We start from the raw sequence: 21,083 nt of genomic DNA on the forward strand, positions 1-21,083 counted from the left end.
GAGGATGGGCGCAGCCAATCGGAGAGCAGCAATAGGGAAGTCGCGTCACGTCATTGGTCAGATGACACCTGACTTTCACAAAACTGTAAAGTGGAGACTTCACGCAGGCCATACTGCGTCTCATAGCATGTCAGGCCGCAGTAGAGTAGGCTTTTGTCTCAGCGCCAAGAAACGGAAGAGAATGAACCTTGCAGCTTTTTCTGAGATGTGTGCGTAAGTTTTGCTCTTAATTTTATTTTACTCCTTAATGAGAAATCCTTCGGATTTGTTTAAATCATTTTGGCATGCTGCCTTACCTTAGTGTTGCACCTTTTTGAATTAAACCTACTCCAGTCAGTCAGTGAAAGTTTAATTGAATGGTCATTCATGGTTAATATAATATGATGTGTAAATCTGATTTTCTGCAGGGGCCACGGGGTCAAGGTGGTGGAGGTAGGGTGAGGATTTTTACCATTTTGTTTATTTAAAAAACAAAACCGGAGGTTACTTATTTATAGTTAAAGATGAACAAAATTAACATAAGGCTACTTTGTTGTGCGTGGGATTGTTTGTAAAAATGGTTGTGACAAATAATGTTAATATATTAAACATCTAATCTACTCATCATCATTCAGTAAATATTGTAAATATAACGTTTGTGTGTAGATTCAGTAAGTTCAGGAAATCTCAACAAGCATACACACACGCACGCGCATACACACACACACAAACACACACACACACACACACACACACACACACACACACACACACACACACACACACACACACACACGGATGTCATTTACAGGTGTCACATTGTCAGAGTGTGTCACAACCACCTGCAGCCACCACCCACAAACCAGGAGTCACCTACTGGTCATCGCTTATCGAACCTTGACATGCTGAAGTGATCGAGTCATTCATAATACAGATCTTAATCCTCAATTATAAATCACTATTTTTGAACAGAATTACAGTAATAGGGCAAACTACATGAATAAAATTATATTTCTTGTTTTTTATCAGGTGTTTTTTACAAGAAAACGTATTGCTATGAAACACATTGCAGCAAATTGAACATTATACCACATTTCCAAAAGAATAACAATATAACGTGTCCATGCAGTACCACGATTAACCTCTTGTGGATAAAAGCCGCGTGTTTTTACAGATTGATCTCGGCCAGCCGCTGGCCCCCCAGGGGCCCTTCGACGTCATCGTCCACAAGCTGTCTGACGTCATCGTGGAGTCCGAGCACGACCAACAGTCTAAGCACCTCCTTGCCAACTTCCAGGTCTGACCACTGTTTAAAAAATAATAATTTGAAGGTGAACCAATGGAGAGCAGTTCCGAAACAAAATGTGTTCTCCAAACAATGTGTCTGAAAACAAATTAATCTCAGAAGACTTGAATATGATCCACCAACAGTAATATTCCTAGTCCTTCTACCACATCCTTTAGTTTTCACACTTACCTTAACCCCACTGGTTGAATGTACAAAAAATATTAACATTTAACCAGTGTGAACAGGAATCAGAGAGAAGTCGAATAGCAGATAATTAGGGAGTGTGAGGTGTCGATGAGGCAGATTATACAAGAGTGAAGGACAAGTGACGCCTAAGAATGTATCAGAGGTAAGAAGCAATACCAGCATATGACGCGTAATGTGCATAAGTGACCAGGATTAATGAGCTTGGCAAAAAAACGAGTCACTAAACTCACAACTCACCACTGTCTCTCTCTCACACGTCTCCCTCATGGTCTCTCTCTCACAATCGCCCCCCCACTGTCTCTCTCTCACACTTTCACCCTCACTGTCTCCCTCTCACACATGCTCCCTAACTGTCTCTCTCTCTCACTCGCCCCCTCACTGTATCTCTCTCACACTCTCTCCTAAACTGTCTCTCTCTCACACCAGCTGCTTGGTGAGATACGTGTAAATCCTTTCATTCTCCTGCTATTCTCCTGATTGACCGTATGTGTGCACAACATATCCTGACGTTTTTACCCTGAAATCTCCTGAAAAAATACTACCCCTGAGGTAGGACGAAATGTACCGTCAATTATTTTATGTGGAAATGAGGCATAGAAAGTCTGTATTTCTCCAAAAATATATAAATATACATATCACAGCTACATGCTTATATCGATTTTTAAAATTGTTATTATCATTTACAACCAATTCAGACTTATTTACAATAGCCTTCCCAGATCCCTCCCTGCCGTCGATGCAAGTTAAAAACGCAGTCATTCGGTAACGCAGTCATTTGCCATGCCTTTCTTCTTTGTTGTTTCTTCTATTTGTCTCTAACTCATGCTCCAATCTTTCATGTTTCGGATGTTGTGGATGCAACAGAATATTATACAGAATATCTATAAATATCAAATGTTCAACTATAAAAGTACTTTAAAAAGTAAAATGTGTGATATTATAAAAAAATGCAAAAAATTATCTCGTATAAACAGATAAGTTAAAGATTCTCTCTCTCTCTCTCTCTCTCTCTCTCTCTCTCTCTCTCTCTCTCTCTCTCTCTCTCTCTCTCTCTCTCTGTAGAGCTACGTGTTGGCCCATCCCGGTACCGTTCTCCTGGACCCGCTGCCCGCCATGACCCGGCTCCTAGACCGCTTCACATCCTACCAGATCATGAGCAAACTGCACAAGTCCCTCAGAGGTGTGCCGACGTCCAGAGCACACAACACACACTAGAGCCAAATCTGGCCATGTCAATTGACAATTCTTCATTAAGCACTTCTACAGTTTCTTACTCTTCGGTCATTTAGATTAAGATGGTAAGAATTAGACTTCCCGTAAACTTAATTAATTCTACATTCATGTATTAATGTAGTAGGGGCATAACCATTGGGCCTACATATTTAAGAAGATACGGTTGTGGCCTCTGACACCAACCAAATTATTATGGGATTAGAATCCTGTTGTAATTCAAACCTGATAAAAATATTCAAAGGACTGTAAATCTGTGTTTGAAAACTTGACACCTTGTAAAAAAGGTTTTTTGCAGTATTGAAAAAATAGATTATATCCTGCAAACATTATTTTGTGTTCTATTTTTCCTTTCCACAAAAAAGTGCTGAAAATGAACACCTTGATCCTGGAGGCAGTACCATTTTGCTTTTTTTTTGCATTTTGTTACTGGACGGACAGTCCAATCACATGTGACGTTGACCAGGCTGTGCAGGATTGACAGAGCTCTGCCAATAGACCTCTGAAGAACAAGTCCCGCCTCCGAGGGGACTTCAATTCATCTCACATGTGTCTTCATTTTGTGTGTGACGGTGTGTTTCTGTGTTGAATGTGTGTTGTGGTTCCTGTCAGACTGGCGTATATGCAGCCCGCCGTACCTGGCCATCCACAGCACCGGGGACTTGGCCTCCGTACAGACGGCCATGGAGGAGCAGGGCCTGAGCTTCCCTCTCAGTCAGTAGGACCCATCGCACCGTGAAGAACAACACCACCAAAACATGAATGTCCTAGGATGGGGAACACCTCAAAAGTCAATTTAAGGAGGAAGCAATCGCCTAAATCAAACCTTAAAGGGGAGATATTATGCTTATTCGACTTTTCCCTTTGCTTTAGACTGTTATATGATATATGTTTAAATAGATTACGCCTTCTAAACTAGGAAAATCTAAATCCGAGCCAGTGGGATGATTCGCGCCCCACAGAATGCCCCTCAATAAGTGAAACAAATAAAGCCTGATAGGCCTGGGTTAGCGGGTGCAATAACCCATGTTTCACCTGAATCATGGGCTATTGATTCACCTGAAACATTGGCTATGGTTTCACCTGAATCATGGGCTATTGTTTCACCTGAAACATGGGTTATTGTTTCACCTGAAACATGGGTTATTGCACCCGCTTGTTCTGATTGGTGCAAAATAGTACCAGGTCTTTTTCCTAAAGTATTGCTTTAGTGTGCGCTTGCCCTTTAATATTACTAATTATAATACCTTTGTTTTTCCTCCAGTCTGTAAAACCAGAGTGGCCCATGGCTCGCTGTCCCACGAGGTCAGTCCGTGTTAACGTCAATATATATATACACATATGTTTAAATTGATCTTATCATTTGAAATGCAGGTTTCCTTGTCTCCACGTCTTTCATTCTTTCGTGTGTTTAGTTTTTTAATCTACCATTATGGAATGTAGGGTTTGGAGCTACATCTCTGCTGTGTTGATTCACCGATAGATGAATGACTTCAGGGTTTATGAGTTCATCCACTCACTCATGCTGTTGCGGTCGTCCCAGATGTGTCTGATCTTCAGCGCGGGTGGCCTGCCTGACGTCCGCCCCCCCTGCGTGCTGCAGAGCTTCGTGAGCCACGGCGCCGTGCTGCACAAGGTGTTCGTGGTGGGGGACCGACACTTCTGTGTTGAGAGACCCTCGCTCAAGAACTTCCCCTCCGGACCCTGCGGTCAGTCGTCACGCCCCCTCTAGTGCCAGGGGTAGATGTACACTACCGTTCAAAAGCTCGGGGTCACTTAGAAATGTCCTTATTTTTTAAAGAATAGAACTTTGTTCTCTTTAATGAAGACAACATTCAATTAATCAGAAATACAGTCTAGACATTATGAATGTGGTAAATGTCTATTTTAGCTGGAAACGGACGATTTTTTATGGAATATCTACATAGGTGTACAGAGGCCCATTTCCAGCAACCGTCACTCCTGTGTTCTAATGGTACATTGTTTAGCTAATCGGGTAAAAGGCTAATTGATTATTAGAAAACCCTCGTGCAATTATGTTAGCACAGCTGAAAACTGTTGAATCAAAGTGTGAGTTTTCATGGAAAACAAGAAATTGTCTGAGTGATACCAAACATTAGGAGGACGGTAGTGTATTCCTGACGCCTCAACCCCCGGGAAGCAAATGAGGGGCACCCGTCAGCGAGATTCAAGTCAGCTGACGCCTCAATGTCATGTGTTGAATCTAGTTCTGTGTTCTTCCTTTATTCACCGGGGATTAACAGACAGGAAGACCATCTTCTTCAACAGCCACGAGGTCTCCAAGCCAGAGTCCAGCTCCCACCTCACAGCGGTCAGTATTGAGAACACAATAGTGATGTAGGCTATTACTATCCTATCAAATATCATATATTCACCATGCTACTGTGTGAAATCCCTCAAATCCTTCCTAAAAAATAATTTCTATTCTCTTGCATTTAACTCCATATACGTTTTTTTTTAATTATTTTCTAGTGTTCTTTTATATTTCTTTCTTTTTTTATAACTAGATAGTTGAATTGTACAGCACTTTGGGCAACTGTTGTTGTTTTTAAAGGGCTCTCAAATAAACATGAACTAAAAAAATTGACGAAAAGTACACCACTTAATGACATTGTTCCTGGGCTGAATGCCCCTCACAAGACAAGGGCAAAAATCATTTGAGCGTCAAGCGATTGTCGTCCCCAGCTGGACGAGCAGACGCCCAGCCTGCCGCCCCCCAGCTCAGAGGCCATGGCGGCGCTGGTCCAAGAGCTACGGGTCCAGCTGGGCATGGCGCTGTTCGGTGTGGACGTCATCATTGACATACGCACACACACGCTCACCGCCATCGACATCAACATCTTCCCCGGTAGGTTCAACAAGACACACACACACACACACACACACACACACACACACACACACACACACACACACACACACACACACACACACACACACACACACACACACACACACACACACACACAGTGACTCTTCCCTGTTTTTCTTCAGGCTATGAGGGGGTCCCCCAGTTTTTCCCCTCCCTTCTGGACCACATCAAGAAAGTATTGGACCAGCGGTCCGGTGCTAGTGGTTTCCAACAGAACACCTGAATCTCTTAAAGAGCCATAGGGATAGCCTGTGTGTGGCAAAACAGTTTAGTCCTGCTGCTGTCTGTATGGGGAGCTCACTGGTGTGGCCTCACCTGGCACCAATTAGAGCTTATCAATAACCTTGATTAGGTTATTCCGATCAACTGTGTGACTGTCCTCTCTATGTACACACATTCCTAACGGAGGGAACACAATCAAGTCCCAGACACAAGTCGCCTCTCACCTTTACCCTTAATGTGTTTGTATACACATTACCCTTAATGTGTATACAAATTGGTTCCGTTGATTTTTGACCACAGCTTACAGATGATACAAAGAAGTAATTCACAATTTGTATTTATTAACAATTAGCATAGAGGAATAGACAACAGGCACAAAATACAGCACTCACATTGGCCAGTGATATTGCAAGTTTTTTTTTTATTGTTTTCTTCGTATTTTTAAATGTCCTCTATGCCCTCATCCCATCCACTCAACATTTCCTTTGCAGTATTTTGTTGCTGGTTTGTGAAAATATTTGAAACAGTTTTGCAGATTTGTGTGGAAAAAAACATACATGTTACATTTATTCGAGTAGTTCTTAGGTTTATCCCGAATTAACAAATATCTGATGATCTTTGGAAGAGGAATAGTAAAATGTGTTGTAACTGATTAACCATGTATTAATACAAGCCACAAAGTAACTTTTCTGTGTTCAATACACAAATGTGTATTGTACACTAATCTTGTATATATTGACTTGTAATCTTTTATAGAAAATATATTACATTTAGAACCATATGATGCATTGTGATTACATATTAAAACACACCAAAGATTTGTTGTGATGTATTTGGCTGATTATTGCATTCACGTGCCAATACATCTTATTGCAGACAGTAATGTGGCCCTCCAATGCTATTTCCTGTGCAAAGTGAATTCCCAACAAATGTCCACCTGGGGGCACTGTTGCTACTTATTTACATTTGACCTTGGCTTAGACAGGCAACAATGCTCCGAGCTTTTACATAAAGGGATACCCACACACGGTGATGTAACAGTCATCGCTGCAATTTGACAATGTTTCCGTTATCATTATTAAATGACAACAAATGGCTTCAGTGTCTCCCCTACTTCTCTAGTGCTCCGTGGCTTGTTCATATAAAGAGTGCAAAGCTAGCTGAGAACCTGAAGTGACACCTTGCAACCTTATTAAGCTCTTAGCGCATGACGTCCAGGCATTTGAACGCCATTAGGTTGATACAATTTCCCATCAGCCTTTTGAATCTACGAGGTCACGTTGACCAGCTGACGCTCTCTCTCTGTGTCATCGCTGATCGTCCGAAACAGTCTGGTTTAAACAGTGCATGAGTCAGATAAAACACAACCCTCAACTTCAATTGGAACAAAACAGGGAGAGATATTGTTCAATCGATTAACATTGTTCAAAACGACATAAATAGGCCTACACATTGCTTACGTTAACAGTCAGAACAGCAAAACTAGTTAACACGCAGTTTTCCATTATTGCACAAAAAGGTATATTCAAAGTAGATGTATATGTATACACACACATACATATACCTATATACATATATTTGTATATATATATGTACATTAAATGTCGGAGAAAATGTCCCAAAATTTTATAATAGCCATACTACATTATAGTAATGTCCCAAGATAATGTTTTAAACATGGCAATTCAAAATCAAAGTGCTAAATGCTTTGCATCCATGTTGTAACCGGCACAGATGTACTGAAACTTTATCACTTCTGTCTTCAGATTGTCATAAAATCATTATTACTATTTATTTTCTACCGACACTTAACCCATACAGAATCCTAAAGGATCACGTCTGTGAGGCATTGTGAACGCTGACATGGAACAAGAACATCTGTGGCAAATTAACGTGTACCTGTGTGTGTGTGTTTGTGAGTGTGTGTGTGTGTGTGTGTGTGTGTGTGTGTGTGTGTGTGTGTGTGTGTGTGTGTGTGTGTGTGTGTGTGTGTGTGTGTTTGTGTGCATGTATGTGTTTCTTATCCTCTACGAAGTTGCCTCAGCTCCGCGGCGACTCTGCGCAGCTCGACTTCTATCTCCAGCAGCTCCTGCAAACATGTATAATTTAATGCATGAAGGTGCACAGACACACACACACATAAACACACACACACACACACACACACACACACACACACATGCAAACAATCATACTCACACACAGTTGTGCAACTTACCTCTGCGTCGTCTTCTTTGGCATCGCCGTTGTCTTTTTCGTCTCCATCTTCCTCCTCCTCTTCCCCCTGGTCCTCTCGGACATACTCATCCTCACCCCCTTCCTCGTCTTCCTCCTCCCGCTCGTCTTCTTCACCCTCGTAGTGTTCCCACTCAAACTGCCGCGTGGCCTCGTCGCTCGCCTTCTCCATCACCCTCTTCTTCGGGGGATCCTTCTCCTCCTCCACCTCCCCCCCCGCCTCTTTCTTCACCACCACTTCAACGTTGGGCTTTTTCTCCTCCACCTGGTCACTCTTCTCCTCCTCCTCTTCTCTCTCCTCCTCCTTCTTCTCCACCTTGTCCTCTGCCTCCTCCTCCTTGTCTTTCGTCTCCTCCTTCTCCTCCTTAAGCTCCGACTGCATCTCCGACTGCGCCTCCGTCTTCTTCACCTCCTCCTTCACGGTGGCGCCCTCCTCCTCCTCCTTGCCCTCCTCCTCCTGCACCGTCTTCATCTTGTGCAGGAGCTCGTCCAGCTCCTCCTGCTTCTCCCGCCGCTCCTTCTCCTGCTCCGCCTTGCTGCGGCTGTCCTGCTGCCGGAGGAGCAGCTCCTTCATCTCCCGCTCCACCTTCTCCTTCTCCACCTCCAGGAGCTCCGCCTCCGTCTTCCGGCGCTCGCCCTCCTCCCCCGCCTCCTTCTCCTCCTTCCCTTTCTCCTTGCCCATGCTCTCCTTGGAGCCCTGGCCCTCTTGCGCCTCCTTCTTCTTCTCGGCCGCCTCGTAGCGTTTCTTCTTCAGCTCCCTGAGCAGGTCCTGGAGCTCCCCATCGCTGCGCTTCCCTCCGTCCCTCCTCCTCCCGATCTCCTCCGCCAGTAGCTCCTCCAGCTCCCTAGCTCGCTCCTCGTCGCCCGCCTTATGGCCCTCCTCCTCCGCCATCTCTCTCCCCTCGTTTGTCTGATCTCTTTCAGCCTCATCCTCCTTTTCCTCGTCCTTCTCTTTTCCGTGTTTGTGGTATTTGCTCAATCGTCTGGGCTCCTCTTCCTCCTCCTCCTGGTCCTCCTCCTCCTCCTGGTCCTCCTCCTCCTCCTGGTCCCTCTCGTCGTCGCTCTCGTCGTCGGCCAGGTTGTACCCGTAGCCCTTCCTCTCTCTCTCCCTCTCGGTCTCTCTCTCCCGTTCACTCTCTGGCAATTACACAGAACCCTCATTAGCGGTGTTTGTGTAAGTGCTTATGTACGTGTGTTTGTGTGAGTGTATGTGTTTGTGTGTGTTGGGGTGTATGTGTGAGTGTGGGAGTGAGTGAGTGTGTGTGTGTGTGTGTGGGTGTCTCATGTTACCGAAATAATGACCTCCATGACCCTGACTCCATTGTAAATCCATGCTTGCCCTGAATAGAGTGTCAGAGTCGTAGTCATTGAACCAATTCAATAAAGTAATGGTCCATACCGACTAAATGAGGCTGTGTGAGAGAGCGTGTGCTGTGCGTGTGTGAGCATGTGCGTGTGTGAGGGTGCGTGTGTGTGATTGTGTGCTTGTGTGTGTGTACCCTCATCCGCCAGGTCCTGTAGCTCTCGGAGCAGACCATGGTGCCTCTGCATCTCATTCAGTTCTTCTACGCAGCAAACAACACAGAGACAACCCAGCATCACTGGACAAGAACAACAACAGCTGGCGTCATAGGGTCAAAAGGGGGGGGGGGGGGGGGGGTACTATTCATGCTTATCTGTCGGGTGGTTGCTATGGTGACCGGGGGCATGGGGTGTTGTTGGGTACCTGCGAGTCCAGTAGCACAGCGCTGGTCAGACCCGGCTCCGTTCAGCGTCTCCTGGACTATACATTCCATCTGGGGGGCACACGCACACACGATTCCATGATCACCCATATAACTTAAAATCCCCTCAATATATTTGACCAAAAGATACTCTGACCAACAGTTCAAAGGTGTTTTTCTGACCTTCAGATTGTTTAGGGGCAGGGCGGCTGGACGACTTCCCACTGGGACACAAACGGGGAGGAGAGAGAGAGAGAGAAAACACATTGTATGTATTCCTGTATGGTATTTATCTGACATTACTACAGCGAAAGACGCACTGTAATTGATTCCCTGTGAAGGACCTCAAGCGTCTGTCTGTCTGACTGTCTGTCTGAATAAACATTGTGTCATTTGGGTCTGAGTGAGTGACTTCACTTAGGTGTTTCTAATAAGGAGTTAAGCAGCACAGAAAAGAGGCTTACCCGACTCTCTCTCTATATATATACATCCCGGGAGGGAGAGAGAGAGGGAGAGAGAGAGAGAGAGAGAGAGAGAGAGAGAGAGAGAGAGAGAGAGAGAGAGAGAGAGAGAGAGAGAGAGAGAGAGAGAGAGAGAGAGAGAGAGAGAGAGAGAGAGAGAGAGAGAGAGAGAGAGAGAGAGAGAGAGAGAGAGAGAGAGAGAGAGAGAGAGAGAGAGAGAGAGAGAGAGAGAGAGAGAGAGAGATGATGATGTTTACCACACAGGACATCCACAATGAGGTTACTTTCCAACCGGAACTAAATCAGTCTCCAGATCCCTGTTGTAAGCCACACTTATTGCTGGTAACATCAGTGACTAACATATAACACCGTTACCGTGCACTATAGTAAAGATGTAAGCCAATATCAAAACTCTCTGTGATTGAGAAACATGGTTTTAAACTCAGTCACATGTGCTTGCCAATGCTGTTAGCTCATCTGGGTAATGACAGACTGACCAGTGTTGAAGTGTTGATGATCAATAGATTATTGATCACCCAGTCAGTGATGAAACTCCACAAAAAATGTGACAACTGGATCTGGGTTGCGTCAGAGTTGGTGTGTGTGTGTGTGTGTGTGTGTGTGTGTGTGTGTGTGTGTGTGTGTGTGTGTGTGTGTGTGTGTGTGTGTGTGTGTGTGTGTGTGTGTGTGGGTGGGTGGGTGGGTGTGTTTGTTAGACCTCGTGTGACCCTATAGGAGGCATAAACCGACACATATACGTGTATATGTGTTTTCGTTTTTCACAGCCTTTTATACTCCATATTCTACCATTCAACTTTTTATTGTTTCTCATAAAGGAAATGTATATAGTACCCCTCTCTGTCGATTGCAACAACATTGATTGTTGTTGAAGTGCTATAGTTCAGAGTTCGTCGGACCACCTTTAGGCCGTATAGCCACATCGAATGACAGAACATTCTGGACAGCTGAACTGGTCTTGCAGATATAAAAAGGTCAAGTCGAATAAGAAAAGCTAGATCGGGCTTAATATTTTAATTATTTTGAATTGGTAGGCTATTGTTAAGGTTTTAAGATCACCACACAAACACTGCTCAATCGCTCTGATATGTTTAATAAATATAAGTTGAATAGGCTTATTCGGTTATATATTTTATTATAACCGAATAAAAAAACACTCGTCTGACTGTTTCTAACCACCCATAGGCGCCTACCTCGACATAAGTGGAAAACGAACATTATAATCTTCTTTGGTTTCCACCTGCGCACATCAAACACGTTCTTTAATGGGAGCACGCGTACGTCGGGAGCACGCGTGCACCCGCAGTAACGCTACTGGCGTTCATCTGTGTTTACAAATTCCATTCGTCTTGTTAATGCAATACGGGTATGCATATCATACCCGTAATGCATTCGCTCAGAAAAAGGAAATAGCCTACAATGCCGGGTAAGGAATTCCATGTCAGGGATTTATTTATAGGCACCATTAAATGATCGATGATACAAGGCGCCTTCAATGCAAAACACAACTGGGATTAAAATATTTTTTGGGATTGCAGATCTGGCCTACATGCAATGACCAAATCGTTCATTATTCATAAAAGAGAAATACTTACCCCCGACAGCAGCCCAGAGCGCCACTGCGAATATCAAAAGGCCCATTGCATGCGAGTAGGTATGGCCCCGCCGACGATAACCTTGAAATAACGGGATTGCTCCTTCCCGCACAGAGCCGCGCGAAGCCGGTCGACACTCCCCCCCGCCCCCAGCGAGATGGAGCCGAAGAGCGGCGCGTGCACGTGCGTATGAAGCCAATCCCCGCGAGATGGAGCCGAGGAGCGCAGCGTGCGCGAGCGTCTGTCAGGTGATCGACAACGGGATCAATGCGAGCCCTTCTTTAATAGGTCCATGTGCGAGCCGCGTCCGCCCGCGCTCCAGATAAAGTGATAGCACCCGGAATCGAAGCCATCACCGACACATTATTAGGGGTCCAAGCCAACAGGTTGGATCCCTATTGTTTTTGTAAGGATTTTTATTATTTACCCCGTAAAAGTGGGACTACAGCCCAAACCGTAAATGGTGCACACGCGCCAATTACATGACTAGAACCAGGTCCGGCCCCGCTACTCAGATAACCAAATCCAGACATGCCGGCCACTAGGTGGCGCTATACCAAGGAGAAACACGTTTGGGGCTATAGCTCCCACACCGAACCTCCCACAGTCAAAAACTTGTACCCACATATTCACTGGAGTCTGCTGCATCTTTTGGCATAGGCCACGCCCATTTGCGTCCATAATTTTTTTTCGCAAAATCGCGAAAACCGCAAAACTGCCTTTTCCCTATTCCTCCCACATTTCTTGACCAATCAACACCAAACTTTGCACACGGCATCTTCAGATGCACACGCAAAGAAATCGTCAGTTTTTTTAAAAAAAGAAAACAAAGAGACAGTTTTTTGATCCGACCTTCGACGACGAAACGGTAGCGTTTGGAATATTGGTTTATGAGCAAAATTAGACGTGAAAAATCCAAAATCCAAAGAAATAAAAAATCTGACATCGAATCGAGTCCAAATTGTACACACATGTTGGTGCTAACCTTAATGTCGTTCGATAAAAAAATCGGAAAATTTCACCATTAGGGGGCGCAATAAACGAGGAAATTGTATATCTTCTACAAAATTTCGCCGCGAAAACGCTACACTGACTTCTCGCTACTCCTACCACAGTCAAATCCTTTGTATCCACAGGTTCAGGGTAGCCTTTTGAACACATGCTTCGCGTTGTGCCGGCGAAATGCACATTTCTTGTCGCGTTGTGCCGGCGAAATGCACACTTCTTGGACCCCTGCATAACTGCTTGCAGTTCTAGTTATAGTTGAGCTGGTTTGTTTTACAGAGTTTTATGTGCTTTGTAAGCAGTGGCGGACTCAGGGGGGGGCTCACTGGTTGAAAAAGCAGGCTAAAGTGCCCTTCAAGAGTGTCGAAAACGAGAGGAAAAGCCTTATTGGCTGCCCTTTTTACGTATTGCATGCTCCTTCATGCAATAAATTATGATGATGTGCCCTCTAGAACAAGAAAATTCAATGACGTGCCTTAATGAGTGCCCTTATAGTCCCCTTCTGCCCGTCTGGTGCCCTTTTAGTGCCCCCTTTAGTACCCTGATAGTGCCCTTCTGCCCGTCTGGTGCCCTCCTAGTGGCCTGATAGTCCTGTTCTGCCCGTCTGGTCCTTTTAGTACCCTGATAGTGCCCTTCTGCCCGTCTGGTCCTTCTAGTGCCCTTCCAGTGACCGTCTAGTGCCCTTCTGCCCGTCTGGTCCTTCTAGTGCCCTTCTAGTACCCTCAGGGGCGATTCTAGGTAGTGTGGGGGCCCTAGGCAGAGGATTGTTGACGGGGGGGGGGGGGGTGGAGCGATTGTTGACGGGGAAGGGGGGGGGGGGGGGGGGGGGGGGTGTATGGAGCGATTGTTGACCCGGGGGGGCGGTGTATGGAGCGATTGTTGACGGGGGGGGGGGGGGGAAGGGGTTTTTTTGGGCCCGGGGCCCCGAAACAATTGCGGGGCCCCAGGCAGTTGCCTGGTATGCCTAATGGGATGCGGCGCCTCTGAGTACCCTGATAGTGCCCTTCTGCCCGTCTGGTCCTTCTAGTGCCCTTCCAGTGCGCTTCCAGTGCCCTTCTAGTGCCCTTCTAGTGCTCTTCTAACCGTCTGGTGCCCTTCTAGTGCCCTTCTGCCCGTCTGGTGCCCCCATGGTTGAAAAAGTGTGCCCTCTATGGTGGTGAAAATTAGAGAAAGTGCCTTATTGGCTGCCCTTTACACGTGAACAAAAATGATGATGATGATGTGCCCTCTGGAGCATGAATATGGCAAACCGAAAAAAACATGTTGTGGTTAGCTATTGAGGTGCAGACGTTCCTCTCTTTGGTAGCTGACGAACGGGGAATGCGAGGCGTTGCTTTCATGTGGCGTCGCCATGACAAACAGTTACATCGAGTGGTACTTAAATCTCCACTGGATAACGAAGCAAAAAGCGGATTAAGAGTTTGTCAGTACCCATAGTGGAAAAACGCAATTAGATGCCAAGTTAGAAAAACTTAATATTTTCAGTTTGCATAATCCGTTTAAAATGTATATACATTTTTTGAGCGTTCAAGATCATTCAAGTGTAGGTCATTTCATTCAAGAGAGACGATAATGGTCAGCTATCACCTCAACATAAAGGAAAACTTCCTTAAATGTTTCCGTAGCTGGCTGTCAGCGGTCAAAGACTGTATGGTAGCGGCACATTGAATTTTCTCCAGTCAAATTTTGACTTAAATGTTAGTAAAGATGAAAGCAGTAAGGCATCCTCCTTTCTTTGGCTAAAATGTGAAAGTGCACAATGATGTGAACAACTCATTTTGGTGTTTATAAAGTCGCTAGAATAAGGGGAAACAGTGTCTTTGAAGCAAAATTTTTTCTGGTGGAGGACCACCAAACCCCCCGTTTCAATTATGAGCCCAACTATTCTTTAAGTATTACATGGAGATGTAACAAGTGCCCCGAAGGGGATGGGGGATAGGACCTTCCAGGCAGCGCTGCCTTTTAAGGCTCCGTTGGGAGAACAAAACAACATCAAGTTAGAAAAGCCACTGTGTCCGCTGGTGGGTCCCCATGTTGTCCAGAATGTGCCCTTTTTATTTTTTCGCCCCTGCCCTTCAAACAGTCTGAGTCCGCCACTGTTTGTAAGTGTGTGGTCGTATTTTCGGATAAATGCTAGGCGTGTGAGTGGTAGGTGTTGTCAATGGTGGCACAGTCGTGGACTGTAAATATAATACGATCCATCACAATATAACGTTAGAATAAAATAACCAGTAAATTATAATAGTTTTTATTAATTTAGTGTTTTCTTATAGAGAACACATTCAGGACATTATAATACATCATTTTAGGATGGAATGTGTTAACACAAACGTAAATACAGTGATGGTTGGCCAGCAGAGAGTTGGCCAACCCTGTTCTAAACCAAGCCTGATGCAACACTCAAAGTCATTATAGACGGACACACTAACCAACTCATTATTTCACTGACAACTGATTACATTTGACATACTATGTAAAAAATAAAGTTGAGTCTTCGAAGAGCAGTAAGTATGAAATGGTGGTAGTCATTTATTTGGTGATGTTTGCGGCCTAGGTCTTGTTTTATCATCTGGTCTTCGGCACAGGCCTGGGTGGGCGGCTGGGCTGGTTGGGGCCGATGTATCGGAGAGGAACAGAGGTGGGCTTCTCGATCACTTCCAGTCCTAAGTATGGCTGCAAGGCTGTGGGCACTCGTACCGTTCCCTCCTACAGGGAGGGAGGGAGGGAGGGGGGGAGAGAGAGAGAGAGAGAGAGAGAGAGAGAGAGAGAGAGAGAGAGAGAGAGAGAGAGAGAGAGAGAGAGAGAGAGAGAGAGAGAGAGAGAGAGAGAGAGAGAGAGAGAGAGAGAGAGAGAGAGAGAGAGAGAGAGAGAGAGAGAGAGAGTTAAGAGTGTGTGTAAGAGTGTGTATGAGTGTTGGAGTGTGTGTTAGAGTGTGTGTGTATTAGTGTTACCTTGGTCTGGTGGGTCTCCAGGATGGCAATGATGGTGCGGGGGACCGCACAGGCTGTGGCGTTCACCTGAGGGCACAAAGAGATGAAGGTAAACCACCACACACACACACACACACACACACACACACACACACACACACACACACACACACACACACACACACACACACACACACACACACACACACACACACACACACACACACACACACACACACACACACACACACCTCTCCACTTACAGTGTGAGCATACTGCAGACTGCCATCCTGTCTCTCATACAGGATGTTCAGACGTCGGCTCTGGTAGTCTGTGCAGTTGGACCCACTGGAGATCTGACATAAATGAATGAAGCACAGATTATACGACACTGACGTATTTTTCTCCATGTGTGCGAAACTTTATTGTACACCTTGCCATAAATGCTGGCAGCTGGTAGCCATGGTGATGCCGACACACCATGCCATCACACAGCTCACCTCTCCATAGCTGTTCCTCCCAGGCATCCAGGCTTCTATGTCGTACTTCCTGTGTGCCGGGAGGCCGAGTTCCTGCGTGGGCATGTCCAGCACTCTGTTGAATGAACAACGAATGGTCAAAAAGAATGGTCAGATCACAGCTGGTACATTTTACATGACAACGAGTTGTGTTGTGTTGTGTTGTGTTGTGTTGTGTGTGTGTGTGTGCAGACCGGTAGTGTAGCTCCAGCGAGGAGAACATCTCCTTCTGCAATGAGAGAAACTCCTCCAGGAGCTTAGAGCTCTCCTCTCCCGTCTCATCAGCGGTCACACCAAACATCTCCACCTACACACCCACACACACACACACACACACACACACACACACACACACACACACACACAGTGAATAATGAAGACATCTTCAGGGGAAATAAAACTTTTTAGACTATTATGAACACAACCCAGAATAAATAATGTGTGCTGCTCTGCTTCCTAGACTGCCCCCCAATGGCTTTGATATTGTATTTTAGTAGGCAGCAGATCCGGTCAGATGTGCAGAAAATGTCAGCAAATGCAGACAACAGACTGCAAACTTTGTACTGTGACCTCCAACTGTCGATAACACATGGCCCTTCTTCCACCGTCTCTTGTCTTCATCTCAAAAATAACAATCAAATAAGTCCGGAATGGGCAACTACTAACATTTGGAGAAAACCGGGTAAAAAATATTTGATAAAATACACATGTATAAATTGGGACGTGCCCGATCGGCGCTAGCCCTGCAGGTGGCGCCCTAGGCGACCGCCTGTGCATAGAAACACCCCTGGTAACATCCTTAAAGAAAGAGCTTATTCACACGAGGACCAAGGGGCTGACCTTGCGTAAACGCCTAACCCTACACCAACAATGACCGAGATAACCAACAGTGCGACTCTTTACTTACTGTGGAAGTCCCAAAGACATCGGAGAACCCAATGCCCTCGTGTCATCCAGAACCACATACAGCTCTATATACACAGCTCTACACACACACACACACACACACACACACACACACACACACACACACACACACACACACACACACACACACACACACACACACACACACACACACACACACACACACACACACACACACACACACACACACAGCTCTATACACACAGCTCTAAACACAAAGCTCTCGGATTTTGCGTCATTCCCCGCAATACAAGCCGCCCGGCACAATGTCGTGTCTTGCATTGACTTCGTATGAAATCACGTCACGCAAAAGATCCACTTCACTTTTGGCGTGAACGCACCTTGAGTGTACCTTGTTGAATTGGTGTACTCTGTAGAGACCCCAGGTCTCTCGGCCTGTGTCCGTCTCAGCTCTGTAACACGTGCTGCTGCACACCGACCTGCCGGGGCAATCAACACATCAAATATAACCTAATTATACCAGACACAGCCTTCAATGTCCTTGGTCCAAACCCAGGAAGGGCGGCGCACCTGACAGGGAGGTCGGCCCAGTTCACAGCATGGTCCATGAAGAAACCTGGCACAGAGGAGAACACTGTACATCAGCTAGCTTGCAATTTAGAGTCTCGTTGCAAATGACCAGCCTATGCATCTAGCCACTTTTCAAGTATTTGTAATAAATTGTTTTTCAACTGCTTTGTGTTTATAAAAAACAAATGGTCTACCCCCAGTCAAATAAGCTGCATGTTTAGCTAACAAATGTCCACATGGTTGACTCAATGGTCAACCCACAATGCAACAGTGCAAGGCGTAATCTAAAAATTGTTGGTGGTAAAATGATGTCATGCGGGGTACCTGCCAGCCCCACTTCTCCGGTGCCAGCCAGGTTGAGGTCAGGGAAATGGAGGGGGTCCAGTGAGTAGACCTGGGAGCGGTGGGCGTTGGGTTGCATCCCACAGCCCTCCTGGAGGGGGGCAGAGTGAGGAAGGGTGAGGCTCATATATTTCTGAGTGGCAATGACTTTTTTTAAAATTTTCCCAATTTGGAGAGTGCATCAGTTCTCATTTCCTGGTATTAAAGAAAACTCGTACATTTAACTCGAATAATGAAATAAGCGATTTGAGACAACAATAATTGTTTTACATCTTTCTCAAAAGGTGTAAACAATATTGATTAATAAAAAAGGAATGTGAAAAGGATCCGAGATGTGTTAATACTCACAAACACAGCCCCCTTCAGCATGTCAGGCACCACCATGGGAGCAAAGCCCTGTTACACATCACACATTCAAAAAGGGGTTGGAGTTGAATATGCAGCGATCCCATACATAGTGTATAATATACACATACATAATGTATCAGTAACATTTAAATAGAGGCCCCACCCGTCGCTGCAGTGTGTCCAGAGCAAAGTTCTGGAGGGCGGTCTGCAGCCGGGCCCCGGTCCCCCTCAGATAGTACGACCTGTGACCCGAGACATGGGCCAGATGTCTACACAGGACCGCAGAGGGACAATGAACACAACGGTCAATAAACAAAACGATTTATTCTAACATAGAGTGTAATAAAGTAACACAAAACAAAAGACATGGACTGAGTTATCACAAAATAACTACAGGCATGTACTGAAAGGCAGGGTGAAAGGCAGGGCTGGCCACCATATGCCATCCTTTGTCAACATGGTTACACCCCTTGATTCTGAGTAGAAGTGTCCTTTGTCACAAGTACCAAACTGTGTGTATATTGTTATCCTTAAGTGGCTAACATTAAAAACATACTTTGCGGGTCTTCCCAAAAAATCTATTAATATCAGCGTTGGCAAGTCCTGATGTTTACTAGTCCCAAATGATGCATCACAGATTGTTTTGAGTACCCTTAATGTACGCCAAATTACATTCTGAAATGGCTGAAGCCATCAAAAACATTAACAGTAATAACAGAGGTAGCCCTAACAATATTAAAAATCATTCAACAGTCAGAAACACCAAGTAATAAAAATAAGAAAAAAATGCAACGCATCAACCGTAATCACCTCTGTCTGATTAGGCCCAGGTGTTCCCCCAGCTCTAAGTGGCCTTTGGGTTTGAAGTTAAACTCTGAGGCCAGAAAGGAGACAAAACCTGTGTTACAGGATACATGGGCTTTACCTAATTCAACGTCATCCTCTTATTTGCACGATAGCATGAATCTTTGAAAATGAGTGAGAATCTCAATGCAAACAGACAGTACTCAGCAGTGAAGACACAGCGTGGATCACCTGGCTTCTGACCAATCAGCTCCACCACACACGCTTGGCTCTCATCTCCGATTGGCTAAGAAAGGAAAATGGGAAAAACAAGAACAAATAGCGCATCTTTATAAAACATGAAACAGATTACAAATAAATAGATCTGCCTTGATGCACGTGTGTATGCATGCACTGTGTGAACATGGATGAGTGGATGCGCGTGTGCGTGTCTCCGTACCACGTCGGGGTGCGTGGTGTTGGGCAGGCGGAGGGCCCGGCTGTAGTGCTCGGCCTCCAGCTCACTCTCCTTGGGGTAGAGTAGGTTCAGCCGGCCGCGGATCTCCCGGCCCTTCTGACGGGCTTGGTTGAATTCCGGCAGCTGTGAGGACCACGGTTAGAAGACTGTGTCACAGTTATTACTCTACAAGTGCGTCAGATCACCAGGCATGCATTGGGGAGCTGTTGGTGAAATTGCCGCATTGACATAGTATACTCCAAGAGATGGTTGAACTTACATTGGCCAGAGATTTCTTCTCATTCTTCTCCTGTGAATAAGTTATAATCAGGGTTATAACTACAGCTTGATTTAACACACAAATGAGAACATGTCTAATGAGTGTTTACAATACAATATAATGTAACATTTGTAATTATTAGCTTTATATATGGATACAGATTTATGCCAAAACGTAAACACACACACACAAACACACTTTACCGTAGAACACATCAATTTGTTGGTGCATTGAAAAATGTATTAAGAGTGATCTATCAATGTACACAGTGCGAAGGAGGAGCCATACTGACCACAAGCAGTCGCACATCTTCACTGACAGTCTTCTTCTGCTGCTCCAGCTCAGAGATGCTGTTCCTCACATCCTGAAGCTGCTGCCATACACTCACCTATGTTTTGGCACGGCACAAACACACATCATTTCCATTTATGAGCAACAGTGCATGCCTGCCCATTGCCCTGCACGACTCATCCTAATCACAGGTCAGGTGAAGGTTTACAACACCTACAGTATAAGAGAACACACTTGGTACTACACAAATACAATAACAACAAGAGAAAAAGTCATGGGGATCAATGCTTGAATAGAAAGTAGTACAATGTCTTACAATCTCTCTGACATCAACCCCACGCAAGCCACCTTTCCTGTTCTCCACATTGGCTACGACTTTGTCCGTTTCCTCACACACAAGTCGCATATCCAGGTCCGGTTTGTCACTATATCCTTCTCGGACATGATCATAGAGACTACTGCGAATACCATGAGCAAAGCGATTCAGGCTTATTTGATTAGATGATCGTCTTGCATATTCACAAGTTACCGGCTTTAATGCATTGAATGTGACACCTCCTACTCTTGCGACCATACCAATGCAGGTCGCCATGTTTGTTATTCAACTACGGAAGAGCGTTGGTTCAGATGAGGCGGGGTCATGGGCGTGGTCAACATCATGTTGGCCAATCGAATTAGAGCAAGCGTGTAAAACTCGTCCAGCAAAATACAGTAATGTTTTCTTTGTCACCAGACTATTGTCGATGTAAAACAATGACATAACGCACAAATTTTTTTCAATAAATTGTGTCAGAAATATTTCGTGAAGAATTGCGTGAT

At 45.2% G+C, this 21,083-nt stretch overlaps 3 protein-coding genes and 1 long non-coding RNA gene across 5 annotated transcripts; 1 reads left to right on the plus strand and 3 right to left on the minus strand.

The window, feature by feature from the left end:
* Positions 1-47: 47 nt before the first annotated feature.
* On the plus strand, positions 48-7,043 carry LOC115561475 (inositol-tetrakisphosphate 1-kinase). 2 transcript variants are annotated; one of them, XM_030381574.1, is made up of 10 exons: positions 48-213; positions 408-432; positions 1,154-1,276; positions 2,537-2,654; positions 3,317-3,418; positions 3,969-4,009; positions 4,248-4,413; positions 4,969-5,036; positions 5,411-5,573; positions 5,720-7,043. In XM_030381574.1, the coding sequence occupies exons 1-10, from the start codon at positions 62-64 to the stop codon at positions 5,818-5,820; spliced, it is 1,059 nt and encodes a 352-aa protein (XP_030237434.1). In that variant the 5' UTR covers positions 48-61; the 3' UTR covers positions 5,821-7,043. The 2 variants fall into 2 exon arrangements, with proteins under 2 accessions (XP_030237434.1, XP_030237433.1); XM_030381573.1 differs by having other exon boundaries at positions 48-209; positions 1,138-1,276.
* On the minus strand, positions 1,208-4,312 carry LOC115561477 (uncharacterized). Its single transcript, XR_003979921.1, has 3 exons — positions 4,225-4,312; positions 3,343-3,471; positions 1,208-1,285 (listed from the first exon to the last, which is right to left on the minus strand). It is a non-coding gene; the product is annotated as an uncharacterized LOC115561477 (long non-coding RNA).
* LOC115561474 (ABC transporter F family member 4) lies at positions 6,141-12,020 on the minus strand. The gene is made up of 6 exons (XM_030381572.1): positions 11,853-12,020; positions 9,962-10,002; positions 9,781-9,850; positions 9,554-9,619; positions 8,038-9,191; positions 6,141-7,908 (listed from the first exon to the last, which is right to left on the minus strand). Exons 1-6 carry the CDS (start codon positions 11,896-11,898, stop codon positions 7,840-7,842), a joined length of 1,446 nt encoding a protein of 481 aa, XP_030237432.1. The 5' UTR covers positions 11,899-12,020; the 3' UTR covers positions 6,141-7,839.
* Positions 12,021-15,099: 3,079 nt separating this feature from the next.
* Positions 15,100-20,876, minus strand: sars2 (seryl-tRNA synthetase 2, mitochondrial). The gene is made up of 16 exons (XM_030337055.1): positions 20,581-20,876; positions 20,266-20,361; positions 19,974-20,003; positions 19,697-19,837; positions 19,489-19,543; positions 19,264-19,327; positions 18,617-18,722; positions 18,454-18,501; positions 18,088-18,196; positions 17,764-17,809; positions 17,585-17,672; positions 16,500-16,612; positions 16,288-16,381; positions 16,051-16,143; positions 15,809-15,874; positions 15,100-15,563 (listed from the first exon to the last, which is right to left on the minus strand). The coding sequence occupies exons 1-16, from the start codon at positions 20,854-20,856 to the stop codon at positions 15,423-15,425; spliced, it is 1,566 nt and encodes a 521-aa protein (XP_030192915.1). The 5' UTR covers positions 20,857-20,876; the 3' UTR covers positions 15,100-15,422.
* Positions 20,877-21,083: the final 207 nt, after the last annotated feature.

This window comes from Gadus morhua, chromosome 16, assembly GCF_902167405.1.
Source record: "Gadus morhua chromosome 16, gadMor3.0, whole genome shotgun sequence".
NCBI lineage: Eukaryota > Metazoa > Chordata > Actinopteri > Gadiformes > Gadidae > Gadus > Gadus morhua.